The sequence below is a fragment of the Macrotis lagotis genome, chromosome 2, assembly GCF_037893015.1.
Source record: "Macrotis lagotis isolate mMagLag1 chromosome 2, bilby.v1.9.chrom.fasta, whole genome shotgun sequence".
Taxonomy (NCBI): Eukaryota; Metazoa; Chordata; class Mammalia; order Peramelemorphia; family Peramelidae; genus Macrotis; species Macrotis lagotis.
In genome coordinates this window covers 219,881,005-219,907,097 of record NC_133659.1, presented here as the reverse complement: position 1 = coordinate 219,907,097, position 26,093 = coordinate 219,881,005, and the positions used below count along the sequence as shown (strand labels likewise).

The 26,093-nt window shown below is 33.8% G+C and overlaps 1 protein-coding gene across 12 annotated transcripts in view; it reads right to left on the bottom strand.

Moving 5' to 3' along the window:
* The window catches only part of CCDC57 (coiled-coil domain containing 57), a 290,352-nt gene extending 270,016 nt beyond the window's left edge, over window positions 1-20,336 (bottom strand). For 5 of the 12 annotated variants that reach the window (XM_074224822.1, XM_074224819.1, XM_074224824.1 and 2 more), the window contains exons 1-3: window positions 20,226-20,335; window positions 18,548-18,587; window positions 732-1,140 (exon numbers count right to left, since the gene is read on the bottom strand). In XM_074224822.1, coding sequence (XP_074080923.1) covers window positions 732-1,140; window positions 18,548-18,569 — 431 coding nt within the window. In that variant the 5' untranslated portion in view covers window positions 18,570-18,587; window positions 20,226-20,335. The other 7 variants (XM_074224817.1, XM_074224825.1, XM_074224823.1 and 4 more) reach the window with 6 other exon arrangements.
* Window positions 20,337-26,093: the final 5,757 nt, after the last annotated feature.

Below are 26,093 nucleotides of genomic sequence, written 5' to 3'. Positions count from 1 at the left end.
AACTATAAAATTCCATGTGTCTACAATATGTTATGAAGAATATGCATCAAACTTCCAGTAAAAACATGTATTTCAATAGGAAAAAAATGAAATTACAATCAGCCCAATAATAATTTCAACCAAATACACTATGCAGAAGACTAATATTTTTCTCATGAGAGACAGCTTACTCCAGAACAAGTACTTTTAATGACATCTTGTAAACCAACAAACTATGGAATAAGGGATTAAAAAATTCTTAACCTATCTAATTTATAGTGATTCGATTATATTCAAAGGATTACCTAAAAGCAGCTAGATGAAGCAGGGAAGAGAAGGTTGAGTGCAATAAAAAAAAAAAAAGATCTGAATTCAAATTTGAGCTCAGGCATTTAATACCTGTATGCTCTAGGAAAGTCAACTTTTTAACCTCTATCTGCCTCAATTTCCTCAACTTAAAATGGGAAAAATAACAGCACCTACCTCCCAGGGTTGTTATGAGGATCAAATTGAGATTAAATTTGTAAAGCATATGATTTTGTATTTGTAAAGCATGGTATATAGTAGGTGCCTAATAACTGGTTGTTTCCTTCCATCCTTATAGATGTCACAATTAGATCACATCCTGAGAATGATATCTAGTGGCAGTTATCTAAATGAAAATGTCCCAAAGAAAACTACCCTTACCCTGGCTAGATTTGCCTTCTTTAAGGGACTGTTTCTATCCATTTCCAAAGTGAAGGGATCCTTACCTTTGTATCTGTTCCAGTTCTAGGCGATGCTCCTGCAATCGGTGCTGATAGTGCTGCTGCAGTTCCTCTCGCTTCCTGGTTTCCTTGGTAATAGCTTGCTTTAGCTTGGCCACTTCTATCTTAAGTTCACTCACCTCTGCTTTTCTGGCTTCCTCCAATATACTGGTTTGGGCAAAGGCAGCATCATAACGCTCCAGCTCACAGTCCCGTTCTTCTAGGACTTGCAAATTATAGGTGAAATCCTTTTTCAATTGATTGAGCTTCTCTTTTGCTTCCTGGAGCTGCCGCTGGGCATCCTGTAAGGCTGTTTCTTGCAGTTGGGCTCGGAGGGCCTGTAGTGTTTTCCACTCTTCTTTTTTACAAGCCAACAACTCATCAAGTTCTTTCTCCTGTGGCAGCATTGTCGAGTCTAAAGGAGAGAAAGGGAAAAGTATCAGAGATCTGTCTGTCTTTGGGAATTTCTTCTCCCCAAGGTGAACCCCTATATAAAGATATACTTGCTATCCAATAATTTCCAAAGAGACCACTCCCACTATCATTCCCTTCTCTCCCAATATATAATCTCTAATCTTTCATTATATATTGAGTCCTTCTTAGATGTCTTCAATAATGTCTTAATCTCTCCTATCCTTTAAAAAAAAATCCTACTTAGATTTCATCTTGGCTAGCTATTGTTCTACAGTTCTCTTAAATGACTCATTTTAACTCTTTAGAAAAAGTCATACCTCTACTTCCTATCCTCTTTTTTCAAAATCAACTGTAATCTGACTTCTGAAAGTGCTTTCTCCAAAGTTACTAAGGATCTCTTTCACCTTTTCTTGGTAATATAGAGATGCTGACATTTTGTGGATTTATTTTAAAACCTGCTACTTTGCTGAAGTTATTGTCACCTAACTTTGAAAGCTTTAGAATTCTGATTTATTCAATGATGAATCAAGAGAATAAAAGAATAAGGATAAAACAAGTAGTAACTTCCTGCAAAAATGCAAAAAAGAAACATTTTCAGATATAGCGAATGTGGAATTTTTTTTCAAAGCATATATGCAGATACGTAATGACTTTTTAATTTACAGTTTGGGTGGGGTAATGGGAGACATTAAATTTTTAAAATGCTTGTTAATTGAAAAAGTAATAATCACTAAAAGAAAAAATTTTGCATCAATTTTCATTGATTAATGGAATAAGCATATATTAAACACCTACTATGTACCAGGCACTATAGCAAGTACTTTACATTTTACTTCATCTCATTTGATCCTCACAACAACCCTTGAAGACAGGTGATATTACTACCCTCATTTTACAAAAGAGTGACCAAGGAAGAAGGAAGTTAAATGACTTATCCAGAGTGAAACAACTACTTAAATGACTGATATCAAATTTAATTCAATTCTTCCTGACTTACCTGTTACAGGGAATGATTTCTTGGATAAATCACTAAAGTCTATTTGCAATACACATTTAAATTTTTTGAATCAATATTCATCAATATTTCTCCTCCTGTGTTTTATCCTCCCCTACTTTAGGTTTTAGAACTATGTGTCTCATATGGAAATATGTTAAAGTCAATTATATACATTTACAATCTATTTCAGATCATTTGCTGCCATGGGGAAGGGCAAAGGATAAGGGAAGGTAGTAAAAAATGTGTATCTCAAAAGCTAACAAAAAAAATGAATGTTAAAAACTATCTGCATGTAATTGAAAAAATAAAACAAAATGACATAAAAAAACTATATCTCATGAAAGACATCTGGAAGAATGTCTTCTTTCTCAATTTTTGAGAATTTGTATAGGATGGGTACTAATTGTTTTCCAACAAGTAGTTAAAATTGAATCAACAGCTAGTTGGCAGAGGGGATCAAGTGCTAGTTCTAGAATTTAAAAGATCAGAGTTCAAATTTGGTCAATATTAGATGTGTACCCTTGGGAACCTCCCAGGGTTGTTATTCATAAAGTACCGTACAGCATAGTTCTGGCATAGTTAATACTTAATAAATGCTAATTCCCTTCTCCTCCCTGTCCTTCTTTCAAGTCTGATTAGGACCAGGAGATTTTTTTTTTGTAATCTCTTTATATTCTATTTTCTTTTCTAAGATTAGGTTATTTCAGATCTCTATTTAATCTTCTGTTTGAATATTTTATTTTTGAAGCTCCTCTATTTTTCTTATTTTCTGAGTTTTGTTAACATATTAAGTTCTGCTAAGATTTTTCTTCTCATTTTGTTGTGATTTCACTTTGCTCATATGCTATTTTAGTGATTGGATTTTCCACCCTTTTTAAAAGTTGAATTGGTTAAAGGCTTAACAATTTTATTAGTCTTTTCAAAGAACCAGTTTTTAGTTTCATTTATCACTTCTAAAGTTTTTTTTGGAGGGGGCAGTCCAGTTAATATATTTCTTCACTGATTTTTAATATTTCTTCTGTGAATATTTTATTGTTGTTCGGTCATCTTACTCATGCCTGACTCTTCATAAGCTCATTTGGGGTTTTCTTGGCAAAGATACTAGTATGCTTTGCCATTTTCTTCTCCAGCTCATTTTAGAGATAAAAAAACTAGTCCAACAGGGTTAAGTTCTAGGGTCACATAGCTAATGTCTGAGGCTAGATTTGAATTCAGAAAGATGAATCTCCCTGCCCTTAGGCCCAGAACTCTATCCACAGTTCTATCTGGCTTCCCTATGCTCCTTTTAGGTTGTTTATTTTTTGGCTTCCTAATTTAAAAAAAAAAGCATACTAAGGCTAATTAAATTTTCTCTTTTCCTATTTTGTTAAAGTATATTTCTAGGGATAGGATTTTCTGCAAGAAGTTTAAATTTATTCTAGAAATGTTAGTATTCATATAATAATGTTATTCATTGCTTCTACAATTTATTCTTTGATATCCTTATTACTTAGTATTTCATTATTAAGTCTCCTTTTGTATCTATATCCTTTGACTATGTCCTTTTTAATTGCAATATGGTCTGTCAAGGATAAAGGATATATTTACTATTTTTAATTTTTATATTTGTTTGCAATATCTATGACTCTATGGTCAATTTTTAAAAAATTTCTAAATATTTTTCCAATTACATGTAAAAGAAATTTTTAACATTCATTTTAAAAAATTTGAATTCCAAATCCCATCCTTCCTCCCCATTCCCTTCTCTTTCCCCTCCCTGAGACAGTTAGCAATCTGATATATTATACATGCACACTCATGCAAAATATATGTCCATATTAATTACAATGTAAAAGAAAAAACAGACCAAAAATGAAAAAACTCCAAAAATATAAAGAGAGCAAAAAAAAGAGTATGCTTTTCTGACTCTTTCAAGCATCTATTTGCCTTCCAACTCTATCTGTTCTTTCTCTGGAAGTGGATAGCATATTTCATCATAAGTCCTTCAAAATGGTCTTGGATTACTGTATTGCTGAGAATAGCTAAGCCTTTCAAAGTTCTTCATTGTACAATATTGCTATTACTGTGTATAATCTTCTGTTTCTGCTCACTTCCCTTTGTATCAGTTCATATATGTCTTCCCAAGTTTTTCTGAAATAAAAAACCAAGTAATCATTTCTTAGAGCATAAAAACATTCTACCCCAATTATACACCACAACTTATTCATTCATTTCCTAATTGAAGGCATCCCATCAATTTCCAATTCTTTGTCACAACAAAAAGAGTTGCTATCGAACTTTATGTATGTTATAGATCCTTTACCTCTTTGGCATTGTTATTGTTATTGGTACTGGCACTACACAGTCAAACAGTATGCATGGTTTTATAATACTGGGGACATAGTTCCAAATTGCTTTCCAGAAAAGTCGGATCAGTTCACAATTCCACCCAAAAGGACTTTAATGTCCCAATTTTCCACATTCCCTCCAACTTTTGTCATTTTCCTTTCCTATCATATTAATCAATCTGTTAGGTATGAGGTGATACCTTGGAGTGTCTTAATTTGTATTTCTCTAATTATAGTGATTTAGAATATTTTTCACATGACTAGAGATAGCTTTGATTACCTCATCTGAAAGCTGCCTGTGGATATTGTTTGATCATTTATCAATTAAGGAATGACTTGAATTCTTATACATTTGACTCAGTTCTCTATATTTATCTAAGAAATGAGGCCTTTAAAGAGAAACTTGCTATAAAGTTTATCAGTTATTATTACTATGTATTTCCCCTCATCTTTTCTTTCCTGTTTATCTTTCTCATTCACCCCTGTCCCTTCTCAAATTTTGTTTTTGACTGCTATCTCCTCAAATCTGTCCTTCCTTCTATCAACCTTCATTTCTATATCTAACTGAGTGCATGTTATTTCCTCATGAGGAATGCCTTAAAGTTCTTTTTTTTTGTTTGGTTGGTTTTTTGGCAAGACAATGGGCTTAAGTGTCTGAGGTCAAATTTGAATTTAGGTCCTCCTAACTCCAGGGTATCTATTGCACCACCTAGCTACCCTGAAAGTTCTTTTTTAATGAATATTCATTTTTCCCCTAAAGGAATATACTCAATTTTGCTAGGGAGGTGATTCTTGGATGTAATTCTAGTTTCTTTGCCCTCCAAAATGGTTGATCCAGTTCAGTTCTGTCAACAGTGAATTAGTATCCCAATTTTTCCACATCCTCTCCAATATTAGGTGCTTTCCCCTCACATTTTTCTTTGAGATTTTGCATGTAGTTCTTTTTATTTTGTTGTCTTCTGAGTTTGTCTTGATCAGGTTTTTTTATGTTGTTTGCTCATTTTCCAGCCTACTTCTCAACTTTTAACTTTATATTGAAGTTGAACTCTGCTGCTGGAGTGGAGGGGCACTGTCCCTGGCTTCAGGTTTTTTATGCTGTTGTTTTCAGAGCTAGTTCTGGGGATTTCTAAAATTTTAGTTCTTCAAAAGTAGTAAGATCTAAAGAAATATATAATCATTGCTCTCCTAGTCTGTGCTCTGCTTTGTGAACAAGATTTTCTGGAACTGTGATCAAGTTCCCTGCTTCTATTAATGCTACTCCTCACCCTGAGATTGCAATCTCATATGGTTAGTGCAACAAAGTTCTGTGCCAGCAAAGGGTCCCCTGTAATCTCTGTATGACCACTCATTGTCTGTGGACTGAAAGCTCCAGAAGCTCCTGCTGCCAATTCAGTCTGGTATTCTTTGTAAGGATGTCTAAATGCCTCATAAAAAAAGATGAACATTTATCTTTTGTATTGCTTGATTGAACTCAGATTTGCAGGGTAGAGTTATATATTGAGTTCCACTGCTCTTCAGAATTCATTATTCCATGCTCTCATGTTTTCTAGTAGGTATAGAAACATCTTTTTTGAATATTCTTTCCTTTGTATTTACAAGTCTTTCTCGTAATCATCTGCAGAACTTGTTTCTAAATTGAATTTTTAAATTTAAATACTATGTATAAGGGAAATTTGTAGCCTTAAAGTTTTTTTCTAGATTTTATCTGAAAATTCTTTCTATTGGAATTTCACTTTCTCTGTTCAAAAGTTCAAAACAGTTCTCTTCTATTATTTCCTTCATTGTAGTACTAAGATTTTTTTTTTGTCCTGATGTCTTCATCTGGAAGACCTATGATCTTTTGGTTGTCTCTATGCATCCTGGCTTTGAGATTAGCATGTTTTGCTTACATAGTGAGTATCTTTTCTTTTAATGTTATTGGGGTTTTTTTGCTTTTCCTGGCTTGTTCTTCACTTCTGTACATATATATATTCCTCTTTTGTTTCTTTAGTGAGATTTGCCATTGCAGATTTCAGTTTTTTTCTATTCTGTATATTATTTTTTGCTCTATGAGACTAAGATTCTGTTCTCATACATCTCATTTCTCTTTTGAATTACTCAGGAATAGTGTTTGTAGTTCCACATTCTTCATTCAGTTTTGTGTTTTCCTTTAATGTTATCTTTTTGCTTCTCTTCTTTCAGTTTATCCTTCACTTTCACATATTTGCATTCCCAATTAGTTACCCTATCTTTTGTTTTTTTTTTTTTTTTTTTTGGTGAGATTTGTCACTATGGATTCAAATGTTTCTACTCAATTGACTATTTCTGTTGTATGCTTTTTAAAGCTAACAAATTATAAGAATGTAGTGCTATAGCCCAGATATAAAACAAGCTCTGTATCTAAAGTACTGTATGTTAAGGTACCTTCACCTCTGACAGATACACCCCAGAAAATGAAAATTTCAGAAAATGTTATCAGAGGCACACTGTCAGAGAACTTGTAACATAGATTTATCACTACAAAACCCTCTATGATACCTATGCCAAAGACTTCAATTAGCTTGAAGCATGATTGAAACTCCCCAAAGAAACCAAACAGAAATACATAAGAAAAATCAGTATTCTACTCTTCCATAAAGAAATTTTATATAGATTTCCCTCTACTGGGGATTTATTAATTAAATCAATAAACTTTACTTAAGTGCTTACTATGTGTAAAGCACAAAAACTAAATAGTACTTACTAGCAAAAAATTTACGTTCTATCCAAGAGAGCAGTATATACACATATATTAGCATATACGTACAAAATAAATACAAAGTATTTTGTATTTATGGGAGAGGCACAAGGGAGAGATAAGGGAAGCCTTTCATGTAGAAAGTTTCTGAACTGAATTTTGAAGGAAACCAGGGGTTTTAGGAGGTGAAGGGTAGTGATGTATTACAGGTTTGAGGGGAGAGAAAGGGGGAAAACACCCTGACATAGAGTGTTTTGGGTGAGATGCAGTTAAAAGGAAGGGGAGAAATGAATAATAAGGCTGGAAAGGTTGTTTGGGGCCAGGTCATAAAGAGATTTAAATGCCAAACAAGAGCGTTTATATTTGATCCTAGAAGTATAACAAGAAATCAATAGAAGTTTCCTGAGTATGATGTAATCAGACTGACCCTTTAGGAATCATTTTAGAGGATGGACTGGAAAGATAAAGACTAGAGCCAGGAAGACCAATAAGAGGCTGTTATAAAAGTCTAGGAGAGAAGTGCTAACAGACTGAATTAGGATGGTAATTGTGTGAGGTTTGGCAACAGGAATTATTATTTCTGCCCCCCCCGAATTAGATGAATTGCTTTCCTGGTTAGGATAACACTATAGAATGACAACTTATAATAAGAATGATGATCCTAGGACACAAGAAGAATCTAAAAGAGAAATTAAATTATAACACTGAATTTGCTAAGCCAAGAAAAATGTATTAATAAATCTTAAAAGCATTAAAAGGAAATTAGGGGCAGGTATGGCTCATGGAACTCCGCTAAGCTCTCAGTTAATTAAGAGAAAAATTAATTTAGCCATAATTCCCCTAGTATCTAGTATTGTGCTAGATATACTTTTGAATATTTTAAAGGACTTGTTAATTGACTGATTCTTCCAAGCACTTCATTAATCACAGTTTAATGAGAGTGGAAATCAAGGAATCACAAGGTAAAGCAATTAGGAGTACAAATTCCACCCTGGGTCTTAAATTAACTGTAAAATGAGGTAGTTGTACCAGAGGCTTCTAAAGTTCATTATAACTTCAGTCACCTACTCCTAAAACCTCATCAAATGGAGTTTTTTCACAATCAATAATCAGCCAGCTTGTAGAACTAGAAATCTATCTTGTTTCAGCAATAATTCAAAATGCTAGCACACTTTTTTTGTTTTTGCAAGGCAATGGGGTTAAAGTGGCTTGCCCAAGGCCACACAGCAAGGTAATTTTAAGTGTCTAAGGTTGGATTTGAACTCAGGTACTCCTGACTCCAGGGCCGGTGCTCTATCCACTGCGCCACCTAGCCACCCCACTACCTCACTTTTGAACCTCTGACATATCACCCTGAGTTCTATTCCAATAATAAAATTTTTAACATATAGTAAACTTTTACTTAGAATGGTTTAGAGTAAGTATTCTTTTTATTACAATTATCAAGTATGTTGATTAAGCTTACCATCTCAAAAATTATAATTTTCAAAAAATAATATGGTAAAATCTATAATACTGAAATTAAAAAGAACACATTTTAATCTTCCTTTGATACTTGAGAAATCACACCTCAAGTTTCTTTTGTGTTATCTTCCCTCTTTAGACCCTAAGTCCCTTCTTTTTTTAATCTCCAATCCTTAGTATAGAACTTGACATTAAGCATGCATTATGTATCTCAATCAAACTTGAAATATGTACACGTCATTAAATATGTATATATGTCATATATGTGTGTGTCAGTTACAAAGAATAGTGGATAAATTTACTCTAAGTCTGTACAATTAGGTTATATCAGATTTGATGATATGTATAAAAATAAAACAACAAACATCATAACTATGAAGGTAAACAACTTGGGCTCTAAAAAACAGGTATCTAAGCCTTTACAATTTATAACTGGACTCACAGAGCTGCTAATCTACCTTGATTTTAATAATCTTGGTAGGCAAAAGATCATTCCTGAAATCCCACAAACTGAGATTAAAGGACTTTAAATAACACAAATTAAGATTTCTAGGAGGCAGCTAGGTGGCGCAGTGGATAGAGCACCGGCCCTGGAGTCAGGAGTAGCTGAGTTCAAATCCAGCCTCAGACACTTAATAATTACCTAACTGTGTGGCCTTGGGCAAGCCACTTAACCCCATTGCCTTGTAAAAACTAAAAAAAAGAAAAAAAGATTTCTAAACTCAATTCATTTCCATGTAATTGTCATACAACAAATGTCACTAAATAATATTCTTGCCCAAGAGGAAAGTGAAGTATTAGTGAGAATGTCTGTACAAATTTTTTTTTAATTCTTTAAAGAAAAGTTAACAAATCACTGTAATCTAGTTTCATTTATGACTCATGGCTTCAAAAGAATCCAATGGAAAAAAGCATTGGGTTAGGAGACAGGAGAACAGCTTTCTAGAGTCTGGTGTGGTGAATTTGGAATCAAAATGCATAGTTTTTATAATTGCTTGCCAATAAATTATGAACTGATATTTATATTATCACTTTAAGGCTTGAAAATTGTTTTATGTACATTATTTCATTTTATCCCCAAAACAATCCAGGAAGACCAACCTCTATAGGTATCATTATAAACTACAGGTATTATTACCCTTATTTTAAAAATATGAAAACTGAGGCTCAGAGAGGTTAGTAATTTAAACAGACGCAAAGACAATAAATGCCAGAGATAGCATTCAAAAGAGTCTCTCCTGACTCTTAAAACCTGGGATCTTTTCATTATATGCTGCCACTCTGTTTTGCAATTTACCAGTTGTGTGTCTTTCAGCAAGTCACTTAACTTCTCTGTACTTAAGTTTCTTCATTTTTAAAATTAGGATTTTGCTGGATAAAACAAGCCAATATAATAAAAATGGTAATTCTACCTAAATTCATCTATTCATTCAATACCAATACCAATCAAACTACCCAAAAATTATTTTATAGAATTTAAAAAATTAATAACAAAATTCTGGAAGAACAAAAGATTAAGAATTTGTTTTTTGGTTTTTCTTTCTCATGGTTTTTCCCTTTCATTCTGATTTCTTCTTTCATAACATTACTAATATGGAAATATGTATGACATGACTCTGCATGTACTTGTTATCTTATAGCAAATGTCTCTAATAAAAGTCTCATTTCTCAAATATATAGAGAGAATTGAATTAAATTTATAACAATATGAGTCATCCTCTAATTGACAGTCAAAGGATATGAACAGGCAGTTTTCAGACAAAGAAATTAAATTATCTATAATCAAAGAAAAAATGCTCTAAATAAGTATTGATTACAAAAATGCAAACTAAAGCAATTCTGAGGAATTAACTCCAACCTATCAGATTGGTTAAAATGACAAAAAAAGGAAAATGATAAATATTGGAGGGGATGTAGAATTGTGAATTGGTCCAATCATTCTGGAAAAAATTTTGGATTTATGCCCAAAGGGCTATAAAACTGCATACACTTTGATCCAGCAATACTACCAAGAGGTCAGTATCCCAAAGAGATCATAAAAAGTGAAAAGATCCCACATGTACAAAAATATTTATAGCAGATCTTTTTGTTAAGACTAAAAACTGGAAATTGAGGGCGAAGCCAAAAATTGGAAAAAGGCTGAACAAGTTGTAGTATATAAATATATTACAATATTATTGTGCTATAAGAAATGACAAGTTGGATGAACACTATATACAGAAGAGCAATATTAAGAGATGAACCACTGGGAATGCCTTAGTTATTCTCAGTAATACAGGGATTCAAGATAATCTGTGATAAAAGATGCTATCCACTTCCAGAAAAAGAACTGATATTGTCTGACTACTTTCACTTTCTTCCTTTTTTTGTTCAGGTCTTTTTGCACAAAATGACAAATATGGAAATACTTACATGATTCCATTCATACAACCTATATCAAATTGCTTACTGTCTAAAGGGAAAAGGGATAGAATTTAGAACTCAAAAATTTTTTAAATGTTTTAAATTGTTTTTTACATGTAATTGGGGAAAAATAAAATATTTTTAAAAATTAAGATAATGTACTACCTATTTAAAGAATTATTGGGAGACTTGAATGAGATATAAGCACTCTGTAAACTATAAAAACTATATGCATATCAATTATCATCATCTGTCCTTTCACAATATACAATTTCTATGTATTACAAATGAGAAAGTGGAATAATCCCAGAAAAAAAGTGATTTAGAGTAGCTATTGATAACATCATTATATTTTTATCTTTATATAGATGTTAAATTCATAAAAAAATTATTTCTAAGCATTCCTATCTGGAGAAAATATATATAGGTACAGACATATACACAAACACATATATATGTGTATATATATATATATATATATATATATACACACATATGCACATGTATACCTATATGTGTGGATGTGGCAACAATTATTGAGTTTTGTTTTCCAGGAATGAAAACCACCATCCTTTATCACCACAAGGTTATAGACAATTTCAAAATTTCACATTCATCTTATAAGCAGAAGAGGCTCCAGTATAAAAATAAATTGTATTAGATAACCTCAAGAACCTCAATGTTCATCAGTTTAAATCTTATAAAGCCATTAATATTTATTGAGTTTCTTTCATTGGGTCATATGATACTACTGTCTGGCATTCAAAGATGTGCATAACCTGCTCCCAAAACCTATTAGTTTTCTTGCAACCCATACTTTGCCACACACTTTGCAGTTTAATGACATTTATCTTCTTGCTGTTCCTTGAACAAAATGCTTCTGACTCCAAGAATTTTTGTTGACTATTCCTCATGCATGGAATGTTCTTTTTCCTCATCTATCTCCTGGATGGAGACTTCTTTCAAGTCTCAGTTCAAATTTCACTTCTGCAGGAAGTTTTTCCAATTCCCTCTTAATTCTAGTATCTCTTCTCTTGACTACTTCCAATCTATCTGGCCTACAATTTGTTTGTACATGGTTCTTTTCATGTTGTCTCTCCCATTAGACTGGAAGCTCCTGAAGTGCAAGGACTGTCTTTTCCATTTCTTTTCAGTGCTTAGCAGAATGACTGACACATAATAGGAACTTAATAAATGTCAGAGAAATAGCACATCAAAGGAATATTATAAATAAGTTAAAGAAAGTAGCCAGTTAATGATTATTCTATCCTTATTGTTACTGTTTGTCCTTTATTCTCAAAGAACACCATGCTATCTGGGAGGTTATGCCATGACAAGCACATGAACTGGATTTGAGGGAGGGGCTGTGCTAGGTCACCAGCTTTACTTTCCTCTTCTGGACCCATCTGGATCTAATGGGCAGATATGAACCAGGACAACTGGAGATGGCCCTGAATGTGAGGCAATCAGGGTTAAGTGAATTGCCCAGATTATACAGCTAAGTGTCAAATGTCTAAGGTAAAGGCCAGATCTTAACTCAGGTCCTCTTGATTCCAGGGTCAGTATTCTCTAATGGGCTACCCAGGGAGTTAGACTGGAACCGTAAGGAGAAGTAAAGAGAGGTACTAAAAGATCATACTGAAAGTTGATTAAAACAGATAAAGCTTAAAGTATCCTTTTTCTACCTCCTAATTAATGAATTACATAATCCTAGAATTACTCCTAATTAATGAAATACAACACTATAAAAGTAGACAGCTCAAAGGGATGGTAGAGACAACTTGGGAACCTGAAACGTGGTTGAGTTCAAAGCCAGTAGCATCATAATGTGATAAACAGCAAAATTGCACCCAAAGAATCTTTGTCAATTTAAAAGAAAGAAAGGGAAACTTATAGAAAATAAGAAACATTTACAAACACATTCTGATTTTACTGGCAAGGAGAGTTTATCTCTAAAATAGCAGTCACACACTACATCTGAATGCAGCAGCATTAATGAATCACTATCATTTTCCTGCACAAAAGGAAAGAAATAAAATTATTCTGTTCAAATGAATAAAAACTTTGATCATCATCAACAGAAATCATCTACCATTTACCTAGGAACTATCTATACACCTAAAGAAAGCATGAAAATGATAGAAGGAGAAATGGCTTTTAAGTCAGAAGACATCACTTCTTATTTTGAACTCTGCACTTAACTAGCTATTAAAGTATCACAAACTAAATCACTATGCACTTTCTTGACAATTAAATTATATAATTTTTCTTAAGATTTATTCCCCAAGTGTAAAAATCTTGAATATTACACTGCCTACTTCAAAGAATTTCCATAAAGAATGTAATGTGTAAACCTCTGAAAGTACTATAAATAAGTGTACTAAAATGACTAAATATAAAAGGGGTTTTGCTTAATCAAGAAATAATATACCATTAAAATTACATTCCCATTGGACTAACAGAAAATTACTGAAAGAAATTTTTAAAATAGGATTGTTATGGGGGTGGCTAGGTGGCGCAGTGACTAGAGCACTGGCCTTGGAGTCAGGAGTACCTGGGTTCAAATACGACCTCAGACACTTAATTAACTAGCCGTGTGGCCTTGGGCAAGCCACCTAGCCCCATTGCCTTGAAAACTCTAAAAAAATAAAAAAATTAAAAATTAAAAAAATTAAAAAATAAAATAGGCTTGTTAATTAAACTTGTATTGGCACTTTAAAACAGAAACTAATAAAATGCAAGTACTTTAAAGTCCTAGAATTGGCAAAAAGCAGAATCCTAAATGTTACAAATTAAATCACCAGACATTTATATCTGCTTTCCTTTGCAGAATAGCATTAAAGTTTCTTTTTATATCTCTTCTTTTAGTATCTGCTATTCCACATGCATTTGGCTTTCAGTTTAGTCATTAATAATAAAAGCTCTATTACTTCTAAAAGAAATAACAACTTGGGATAAAAAATGATAACTACCTTAGTACTAATTTTGGAAATATTTAATGAATTTAGGTTATTACAAATATAGTTCCAAATACTAAATACTTCTTGGAAATTAAAAGTCAGGGCCACAAAGATTCATATGAACTATACAACTATGCAGCAGGACATTATTCTGAGAGTCTTTGAAAATCCTAACACTTAGCACATGGACTAAACTTAGGACAATCTTGGTGATCTCTTATCTTTTTTTTAACCCACTCTTTTTTGATAGCAAAAGAGTATACTTCAAAAAACAGTTCCCTGAACCAAGATATTATCAGTAGATCAATCTTAACCCTATTATTAATACATTTGGTAGACATATACAATTATTTATTCTAAAGTTGTAAAACTGTCTTGTTTAAGCAGATACAGGGGAGTAAAAATAAATATAAAAAGGAGAAAATAATTTTCACTGTATTCTCTTCTAAGCCTTGCACAACCCAGATAAATGGTACTAAACAGAGTAGTTTTATTCAGCCTCAGTCCACTTACTTAGGATAGTCCCCACCTTCCTCATTTCTGCTCCATGAAATCATTCTCTTTTTTACACCCTACCTCCCCATAAATTATTCCCAGATCCCTGGAGAAAAAATTTAATTCACACTCCTCATTTATTCTTATATCAATTTAGATCTCTCCTGTCTTTAACACATTTATCTTTCATCATTTTATAATTAAAAATACATATGGTATTTGGGGGTAGAGAGTGCCATTTTTTAACTGATTAATATCCTAAGCTTAGCACAGTGTATGGACACGTGGTATACACAAAGACAAGACAAAAACTCAAAATTTTCATTATCTTCATTCTAACTCATTCAGAAATAGATTACAATTGGATGCTTTGTTACTCTACTAAATAAGAAGGAAAAAAAAGAGTAAAATCATCCCTTTGCCTTTCTAATTTTCAATCTCTCCCTGCCCATTCCATGCAGCATTCAAACACACTCAGGTTTCTCCCATTCTTAAAACACACAGAAAAAAACTTGAGTTATCTGTTTTTCAAAACATGGTCCATGATATCACCTTTCTTACAAAGATATGGTATTTAGAAAAAAAAGTTGTTTATACTCATTGCCTCCACTTCTTCTTTTCTCACTTTTATCATTTACAATCTGGCTTCTGACTTCATGTAACTAAAACTTGCTCTCAAAGTTATTAATTACTAAATTCAACAGCCTTTTCTAGATTCTTCTTCCTTTTGACCACTCAACAATTCTTGACACTGTTGACCAGCCTCTTCCAGAATGCTCTCTCCTCTATGGGTTTTTAATGGTACCACATTCTCTTGGTTCTCTTCTTACAAATGACTTGCTACTCTTTCTCAGTCTCTTCTGCTGGTCCATCATCCAGATAAATGCCTCCTAACAAGGTAAAACTCAAAGCTTTATCTATTTCCAGTTAACTGTTTTCCTTCTAATTTTTATTACACTATTTCTGCAAAAACCCATCAAATTTATGTAAGCAAAATTGTTCATGTTATCTCCTATGATCTTCTTGATCTGGTTCATCATGTATTTTTCGCATTACCATACTATGAAAACATCCCCTTTCCTGCTCTGCTAATTTATGAGGCGATCTATTACATCTAAGTCACATACTCATTTGGAGTTCATTTCACACTGTGAAATGAAGTAGAATTCTACCAAACTACTTTCTAGTTTTCCCAGAAATAAGCATAAAGAGAAAACAAACCACTTTTTTACAGATGATATGATGGTTCACCTATTCTTAATTTCCTCAATTTATTTTTCTTGTTTTATTGCTATAGATAGCATTTCTAGAAGTATATCAAGTTCCATTTTTTTAATGACACAATCATTCTTCTAGTCACCTTGGAGCAATGTTGGAACTCTTCATTGTTCCTCATCCCAGATCAGTCCCCAAATACTGTCTCTTTTACTTCCACAATAACTCTTGCATCTGTCCCCTTCTCTCTACTCACTCTATTTCAGGCTTTCATAGTTTCTTGCATGACTATAGCAACAACCTCCTAATCATCTCCCCTGTCTTTTCCTTTCCAGCTTATTCTCCATGAAGATAATAAGTCTAAAGAAGACATATAAATGCCTAAAGCATTGGTCTATGTCATTTCCTTGATTAGAAACTTCAGAGACTCACTTATATTCAACATCAAATACACACTTCTCTATCTGACATTTAAAGTCCTCATAACTTGGTTCTAATTTTTCCAGTCTTATACATGGGAGATATGTGTTCCTTATATAACAGTTGTAGTTTATAGAGTATGTTTAAATATATTAACAGGGAACTGTTAGTGAAGTATATATAAATCGACTGACTCAGACAAAAAATATTAGAACAATATCAAAAGTTGGGGGGAAAAAAGAAGGTATCTCCAACAACTGACCTGGAAAACAGGTCTCAGAGGGTCAATTTAAGAATCATTAGATGCCCTAAAAATCATGATTTTTTTTTAAAAAAGTGACTAGACATTTATATCAAGAAATTCATTCAGTTCTAGATGCAAAGAAGAAAGAATAATGAGAATTCAACAATCAACCAAATGAAAAGTCCTCAAAATATCATAGCTAAAATTCAGAGCTTACATGTCAAAGAAAAAATACTGCAAGTTATATATACAAAAATGAGTTCAAGTTCCAAGGAACCACATCAGTATCACACATGATGTTTCCACTATACATGAGAGATCTTGTAATATAGTAATTCAAAGCCAAAAGATAATTAAGGTTTATAATCAAGAATAATTTACCCTGCAAAGCTGAGTATAATCCTATAAAACAGACTTTTAATGGAATAGAAGACTATCAAGCATTACTGATTAAAAGTCAAAAAACTAAGTAGGAATTCTAAAATACAAACACAAGAGTAAAGAGAATCCTTGAAAAGTACATTTGAGCAACCTTAAAGAGAAATGATAATGAAGTGCTAACATTCCAATGGGTTGGGGGGAGAGAAAAATTGTCCCTTTGGACCATGAATCAAAGGGTTTGGATAGAGTTAAAATATGAAAAACAGAGGTCCTAGGAGTAGACTAATGTTGTCTTGAGGGTTTTATGAGGGAAAAGAGAGAGCAGAATCAAGTGAATATTATACACATTAACAACAACAATGTGAGTTGATCAACCTTGATGAATGCAGCTCCTCTCAGCAGTTCAGAGAGCTAGGCAACCCTAGGAGACCTACTAGGGACAATGCTATCCCCATCCAGAGGAAGAAAAACAAAACTAAACTAAACAAAAAACCTACAGAATCTTCTTTCCTATCCTATGATTTTCTTTCTTTTCCCTTACTCCTAATTCCTCAAACAGAAAATGACTAATCTGTAAACATGTTATACACTTGTGTGTATGTGCAATGTTCACTTGATTGTTTGCCACTAGGGGTGAGGGGGGGTTGGGAAAGGTGGGTGGAAGGAAATTATATAATGGAAAACATGCATATGCATGTGGTTGAATGTGGAAAAACTTTCATAACATGTAACTGGAAAAAATAAAATAAAATATCAATTGGAAAAAGAGAGAGAGAAAAAAGGAGGGTAAAAAGCCTATATTGGTGTTAGAAAAAAGAAATAGAATTTGATATTTCTAATAATTGAGTTATGTGAGAAGAGCCTGAGATGAATTTACTGAAATGGACCATGTAAATAGTTTTTTTAGCAAGGAAATAGCATCAAACTCAAGAGAAAGCAAAGCTGAGATAATGGAGTTTCAAGGAGGAAAGAGTCACAAGAAAAAGAAACTTAGATTCTGAAGAGATTAAAAGAACAAAAAAAAATAACTAGAAATGAGGATAGAGCATATAAACTAAGGTATGGCTGATCACATTGTGCAATATGAATGTAATGGAATATCATTATGCCATAAAAATTATGAAAGTGATGATTTCTGAGAATTCTAGGCAGTTTCAGTTAATGCAAGGTGAATTCAATGAGTAGAAACAGGAGAACAACTCATAGAACGACAAAATTACTATGAAAAACAACTTTAAAATACTTATTTTATTCCACTGACAAGAAAAACTTGTTTTGACTATATTTTTACAAGGTTATTTCTCAATTGGTAATGGGGTGGCAAGAAACAAACATTTGGAATTTGTCATACTGTCAATGTATATATTTTTCAAAACATAAGCAATATGAAAGATTCAGTTTCATATAAAATACTGTCTTGCATTCTGCTGTGTATAAAGAAATGCTCAGTTTTTTGGTTAAGTTCAAAATAAAATTCAGAATTACAAAAAGAAAATAAGGAGTTTAATTTGCCATGTAGGTTTTAAAAATATATGTAGTAGAAATTTATGGCTTCATAATTCTCTTTGTTCTTTGTTTATGAAAATGTTCATGTTTGTGGGAGATTTGTCAAGTTCAAAATAAAACAATTTTTTTCATAAAAAGATACAACCTAATAAAATTATGCTCTAAGTAAAAAGAAAAGTAAAGTCCTAAGTTTCTTGGGGGGGGGGGTACTTGATTGAGGAAAAAAAGAATCCAATAAAAAGCAAACCTTTAAAAACCTTTAATTTTTACAGATTTATACCTTTAATTTTCACATGAATCATCTCACTTCATTCGATCACCTTAAAAAGAGATAGACAAAAAAAGTATTTATTATCCTTATCTTACAAATAACAAAAGCAGCTCAGACAGGTGCAATGACTTGTCCAACAGCATTATGGCTAGAATAAAGGGAGACAAAATATGTTTAAAAGGTAGTAACGAGACTCAAGGGAGATTATTATTTTTTGTTTCTTATTAAACATACAGATTATTGTATTTTTTAAAAAAAGAAAAGAACTGGGGGGGGAGGATTTAAGTATGTTATTTGCTATACTACCTTGGCCGAAGTTATTCCATTTACATCTGGCCTTAAGTGTGCTCATCTGCCAAAAAAGAGAGACAGACTAGATTTTCTAGTTCTAGCTTCTAAGAAATACAGAAAGTCAATAAGTATTTAAATGTATTGTTGAAATGATTGTTGATTGAAGACCTCCAACATGGCTTTAAATCAGGGGTTTTAGATCCAAGGCTAAACAAGACAGGCAGGCAGACAAATAACTATTTCAATATCACGAATTTCCTGTGTAATTCTATATATTTTATTCTCAGTGTAAAGTGCCTGGCATATAGTATGAGTTTAATAAATGTTTATTGATTTGTATAAAATTATATTTAGATAATTATATTTCAATTTCATTGGTTTCCTTTAGGATTCCTTTGAAATCTATGCATTTTTACATAAAATTATGTAGATAATTATTTTAATATCATTTTCTTTGTACATTTTATATAGAATTATAGATAACTACTTCATTATGATAGTTTTTTGTAATCCTATTTATTTTATTTTATAAAAACTAGACAGATAATTCTCAATATAATTTCCTTTATAATCCTTTGTACTTTATATAAAAATTATAATTGTTTCAATACAATTGATTTTCCTGGTGAATCTGTTAATTTTATTTTATATAAAAATTACAGATAACTATTGCAACGTAATAGGTTTCCTTTGTAATCCTATATATCTTATTTTATATAAAATAATACACAGCTATTTTAATGATGGATTTTCTTTGTAATCCTATTCATTTGATTTTAAATAAAAATTATGGACAATTAGAATATGATAGGCTTCCTTGGTCATCCTGCGTGTTTTTTTATTTATAAATATTATTTCTTTCCATGATTGGTTTCTCTATAATAATGCTTTTTTATTTTATGAATTTAAAATAAAATGTTAAACTTTTTATCTTGAGAGGGAGTCGGCCAAATGCTTCACCAGACCCCCCCCCCCCAAAGTGGGGGTTGGAGGGTCAGGGGCATAAAAATTGAGTAAGAACCCTTCGCTTTAAAAACCCTACTCCGGTGATGTCGCCTTATCGGCGGAGAAAGGAAACAACACCCACTGATGCAGCCTTCTAAGGCTTTTGCGAATAAAGCAAGCGCTCGGGGGTTGTTTTTTTAACCAGTTTAACTCCCACTCCGGGGTCCCCGTCTTGTCCCCCACAATTTTACTCTCCAGAATTTTCCCACCTACCACGGCCGTGCCCCACCCCCACCCCGCGCAAGGAGTCTGCCCAAGCCGTGTGCCCACTCACCTTCACCTCGGATCCCCGCCTCCGCCTCGGGGGTCCCTAAGTCCCCCTTCTCCAGGGGGGGTGGGGTGGAAGGAGGCCAACGCCACCCCGTTTTCCCACAAATCCTTAACTACTTACTCCGGGCAAAATCTGGGTTCCGCGGAGGCTCCTCGGGTCAGGCGGGCTTAGGGACCAGGCCTCGTTTCCATGGAAACCGCCCTGCGCGCCACCCACGCAACCACCGACCACTTCGGTGTCTCGGTCAAAGTCTTCCCCACAGGAAACTGGTACTTGGGCTCCGGGTTCTGCCAGAAGCTTCTCCTCCCACCGCCTCCGGAATAGGGGCACCTTTCTGGGACCTTCCCAAGGATGAGGTTGATGAGGAGAATGATAGCTAGCGCTGATACAAATATAATAACAGCACCTCCCTTCCAGGCTTATTATGAGAATCAAACAAGATTCCTAAAAAGTAGCTTCACTTTACATAATTGTATCCGGAGAAGTTGTGTGTACTATTATTATTAGACCCATTTTACAGATGGGGAAACTAAGGCAAATAGAGCAAATGCTTTGCCCAGGTTCACAAGCAAGAGGTTATATTAGAACGTAGGTCTATTCTGACTCTGGGTTCAGTATTCCCTGACACCACCTGCTTACCTGCTAGCAGGTGGATTCTTCCTCCACATCCTGAGACACTTCACTCCTATAAAAGAAACAAAAAGGAAAGCTCACCCTCAGCTGCGACCTTAATTAAGATTTCCCTCTAATTTTCTCCACAGCAATTTTATGTGAAAATAAAGCTATGATCAATGCGTATAATGTTATAATATAATATTTATAATAATGTATAACCAATGTAAAGACTAACAGAATGCCTTCGGGGGGAGGGAAGCAAGAATGGGGAGAAAATTGTAAAACTCAAACAAACTTTCTTTAAAAAAAAGAAAATAAAGCTATGTAAGAATTAAAGCAGAATACTTTTTTCACATTTTTTTCTTTGTTTTCTTATTGTCTTCTTTCGCAATACAGATGGATACTATGGATTGGCATGACTTCACATGTATAGATGAAATCATTGCTTCTCAAGGATGGGAAGGAAAGAATTTGGAATGGGAAATATAAAAAATTAATGTTAAAATATGTTAATGTAATTGGGAAATATTTGATGAAATAAGTTTTTGGTTTTTTGGATTTTTGCAAGGCAAACAGGGTTAAGTGGCTTGCCCAAGGCCACACAGCTAGGTAATTATTAAGTGTCTGAGGTCAGATTTGAACTCAGGCACTCCTGACTCCAGGGCCCGTGCTCTAGCCACTGCACCACCTAGCTGCTCCTGAAGTAAGTTTTTTAAAAAAATTGATAAAAGAATTAAAGCTGACCTTTACCAGATCAAAATGAGAGGATTGTAGTAAATGATTTTAAGAAAAAACTTTTCAGAAATCATCTGGTTCAGGAGCAGCTGGGTGGTACAATGGCTAGAGCACTGGCCCTTGGAGTCAGGAGAACTTAATAAGTACCTAATTATGTAACTTTGAGCAAGGCACTTAATCCCATTACCCTTCGGGGGGGGGGGAAAAAAAAACAGAAACCATCTAGTTCAATCAATCCCTCTGTTGACTGGGCAAATAACTACACTTGCCAAAAATCAGTTATTCAGTAGTGTTATCACCATTTAATTTAACATCAGCCCCATACTGAAAATAATCTGGAACATTTCCACACCATTCTCAAATATTTTAAAGCAAAGATAACAGAACTTAATTTTCACCCAAGGTATTTCTTTCTCATGGCATAAGACCTAATCAATTTCTTCCCCAATACTTTCTTCTCATCCAAATATAAAGAATGATTCATTTTCAAAAAAAAAAGTTTTTCCCTCATCCCTAATGATGATGAAGAAATGACTACTACCAGTATTCTGCTAAGTGAAATGACAAGGATATTTATTTCACTGATACATATAGTCATATGGCAGAGGCTCAACACACAGAAACTCCCAAGAGTTTCTAATAGCAAGAATTTCTCAAAATGGTTGCACTATAAGCTAAACTGTCATAATCTTAGGAAAATAGGATGCAAGAATGGTCCAATGGATCAGAGTCAAATGCTAAGAGGAACAATATGGGGCACATAGAGTATAGATTTATAAATGAACAGAACTACTAACTAACTTAATAGACATATTCAGAAGAAAATAAAAGAAAATCAGGAAGGAGAAATTAGAACAAAACCTTGTAGATGATACGGGTGACTCATGTCACCATACCATGAATATTTCTTCAAGAAAAAGAACTGGCAGATCCTGAATATGGCAAGGTCCAAATAACACTATAAAGATGAAATTTACTATTTTTCTCTTGGGCAAACAGGAAAATTTTTAATCTCAACATAGAAATTATCCCTCAGTCATCTATCTATATATATAGTCAAACCATTAACTTGCTTAAACTAAGATCAGAAGTTGTATTTTAAAAAAGAATAAAATTTAAAAAGAAATGGCATCCAACAGATTTTACTTTGAACTATTTAAACAAGTTCTTTAAATTTTTAAATGGGAAATGAGCAACAGAAATTTTATCAACACCATCTGTAATAATTTCAACAAGAACAGTGACCAAGGACAATTCTTAAAGGCTTGTGATGGAAAATATCGACCATATCTACAGAAAAAGAGTCTGAATGAAGAGGAAACTATATACTATGTTCACTTTTTAAAACTTCTTTTAAGATTTTTCCTTCTTTCTCATGTTTTTTCCCTTTAGTTCTAATTCTTCTTTCAAAATATGTTAAACACAATTGCACATAAATAACCTATATCAGATTGTTTGCTGCCATGGGGGTGAGGGAAGGGAGAGTGGTAGAAAAATGTGGAACTCAGGAGTACCTGGGTTCAAATCCAGTCGCAGGCACTTAATAATTACCTAGCTGTGTGGCCTTGGGCAAGCCACTTAGCCCCATTTGCCTTGCAAAAACCTAAAAAAAATGTGGAACTCAAAAGCTTACTAAAAGATGAATGTTGAAAACTGTCTTTGCATGTAACTGGAAACAATAAAATAATATAATGTAAAAAGAATTTCAACTGGAAATTAAATCAATGTAAATTATTGATACAAGTAGACCAAAAGAGTCAAAAGAGTGTTAGTTAGCAAATAACTCACTTGTTTTCCTAATCAAATGAGAAATGACTTCCAAAGTATAAGTATAAAAATTCATTTTTTAACATCTTGCAAAGTAGTGGGTGATTATGAGATTTATCATCTTAAAAAGCATGAAGAAGTCGTAATGGGTAATAATGATGCAGGGAAATGATGTAGAGAATTGTGAACTAGCACAAACAAAATCTTTCCAGTAGGTGGAGGTCTCTGCTCTTGAAATTCTGCCTCCGTTGGACACTGTATTTCTACCTTGACCCTGTTAATCTTGGCCTGAACACTATTGGGCAGGAAATGACGTGGTTGAAAGTGGACATTAAGTACCTTCAAGTGAAAAGACCACACCCCAAACACCACACTGTCCAGCTTATAATGGAGGGGTATTTAACAGGACGTGTTCTACTTCTCTTTCTTCTTCCAGCCTCCCATCCAGAAGGATGGACCATCCTCTGGCTCTTCATTAAACCATGTAGAGCTCCATGGGCTTCAGCCTGGTTAACCCAAGCTTCTATAGATAAATTATAGATATAGAGATAGAGATAGAGATAGAGATAGAGATAGAGATAGAGATAGAGATAGAGATAGAGATAGATACATATATAATATAAATAATATAGAGAACTGGTTTCTTTCTCCATCTTTGCTATCTCTTATACTATTTCTATTTTGTTTATGAGCACTTCAGAAACTATGATGTTTGGGTCCATATTAAGTGGTTTTATTATCCTTGATGGAGTACACAGTTTATTGAGATGACTTTTGCTAGTCTTTGCCATTTTTCTTTTTTATAGTTTTTCCATTTTTATGCTTGAATACTCTTGAGATGACTTTACTTAGTTGGTTAACTTGCCATGCTTTCTTTAGACTGATATTGTTGCCGCTGGCTTGTTTGAGTTCGATTCTGCCATGTGAGGAACCACCATTCAGACCCAGGAAAGCAAATGTGGGAAGAAAAGTAAAATTTATTAAAAGAAGTTACAACACATAAGAAAATGATAAAGTTAAGAAGAGTTTAAGGAAAAGATTTGGCAGGTCAGCTGGTGGGCTTAGCTGAAGTTTGGAGAGATACAGAGAGAGAGAAGGATAGGTAGCCAGTGAGGCTTGGGTTAACCAGACTGAAGCCCATGGAGCTCTACATGGTTTAATGAAGAGCCAGAGGAAGGCCCATCCTTCTGGATGGGAGGCGGGAAGAAGAAAGAGAACTAGAACACGTCCTGTTAAATACCCCTCCGTTGTAGGCTGGACAGTGTGGTGTTTGGGGTGTGGTCTTTTCACTTGGAACCAGGTAACTTTCAATGGCAATCTACAAGCTGGTCCTTCCTGTCTCCAGGTACTTAATGTCCACTTTCAACACTTCATTTCCTGCTAAATAGTGTTCAGGTCAAGTTTAACGGGTCAAGGTAGAAATACAAACAATGTCCAAGGGAAACAGAATTTCAAGAGCAGAGACCTCCTCCACCTACTTGAGAGATTTTGTTTCTGCTAGTTCACAATTCTCTACATCATTTCCCTGCATCATCCACACCCTGGTTAACCAGTTTGGCTGATGGGCTAAACCAGATGGAAGGTAACCTATAGGCTTCAACCCTTCAGTAAGTTAGGGGGATATTTACCCCAGTTTAGGAAGACTTCCTCTAACAGAATGGATGGGAGAGAAGTTTGTTCCAATAGCCATAAAGGTGATTGAAATGCAAAAAAAAAAAATTACTTTAATGTGTTAGAAAAAGTGTAAGTAAATTCATATGGAGAAATAAAAAGTCAAGAATTTCCAGGGATTCAATGAAAAAAAGTGCAAAAGAAAGTGGCCTAGCCTTACCAGATCTAAAATTATATTATAAAGCATCAGTCATCAAAATAGTTTGACATTGGCTAAGAGTGGTGGATCAGTGGAATAGACCAGGTGCAGTAGCAGGAAATGATTATAGTAATCTGCTGTTTGATAGACCCAGAGTCCAGCTATTGGGATAAAAACTCTGTCTTTGATAAAAACTGCTGGGAAAATTGGAAGTCTGTATGGAAGAAACTTAGATTAGACCAACACCTCACACCCTTTATCAAGATAAGATCCAAATGGATACAGGATTTAGACATAAAAAACAATACTATAAGCAAATTAGAAGAACAAGGGCTAGTTTATCTGTCAGATCTATGGAAAGGAAAGCAGTTTATGACCAAGGAAGAGATGGAGAACATCATTGAAAACAAACTAGATAATTTTGATTACATTAAATTAAAAAGCTTTTGCTCAGACAAAAACCACTGTAACCAAGATCAAAAGAAATGTAGTAAACTAGGAAAGAATTTTTATAACTAGTATTACTGACAAAGGACTCATTTCTAAAATATATACAGAGAAATGAGTCAAATTTTCAAAAAAAAACAAAGCCATTCCCCAATTGACAAATGGTCAAAGGATGTGCAAAGGCAATTTACAGATGAGGAGATCAAAGCAATCCATAGTCATATGAAAAATTGCTCTAAATCATTACTTATTAGAGAAATGCAAATTAAAGCATCTCTGAGGTACCACCTCACACCTCTCAGACTGACCAATATGATCAGAAAGGACAATGATCAATGTTGGAAGGGTTGTGGGAAATCTGGGACACTAATACATTGTTGGTGGAGATGTGAACTCATCCAACCTTTCTGGAGAGCAGCTTGGAATTGTGCCTGAAGGGCAGCAAAAATATGCATACCCTTTGATCCAGCAATACCACTATTGGGTCTATACCCTGAAGAGACTATGAAAAAGGGTAAAAACCTCAGTTGTACAAAAATATTCATAGCGGCCCTGTTGTGGTGGCAAAGAATTGGAAATTAAGTAAATGTCCTTCAATTGGGGAATGGCTTAGC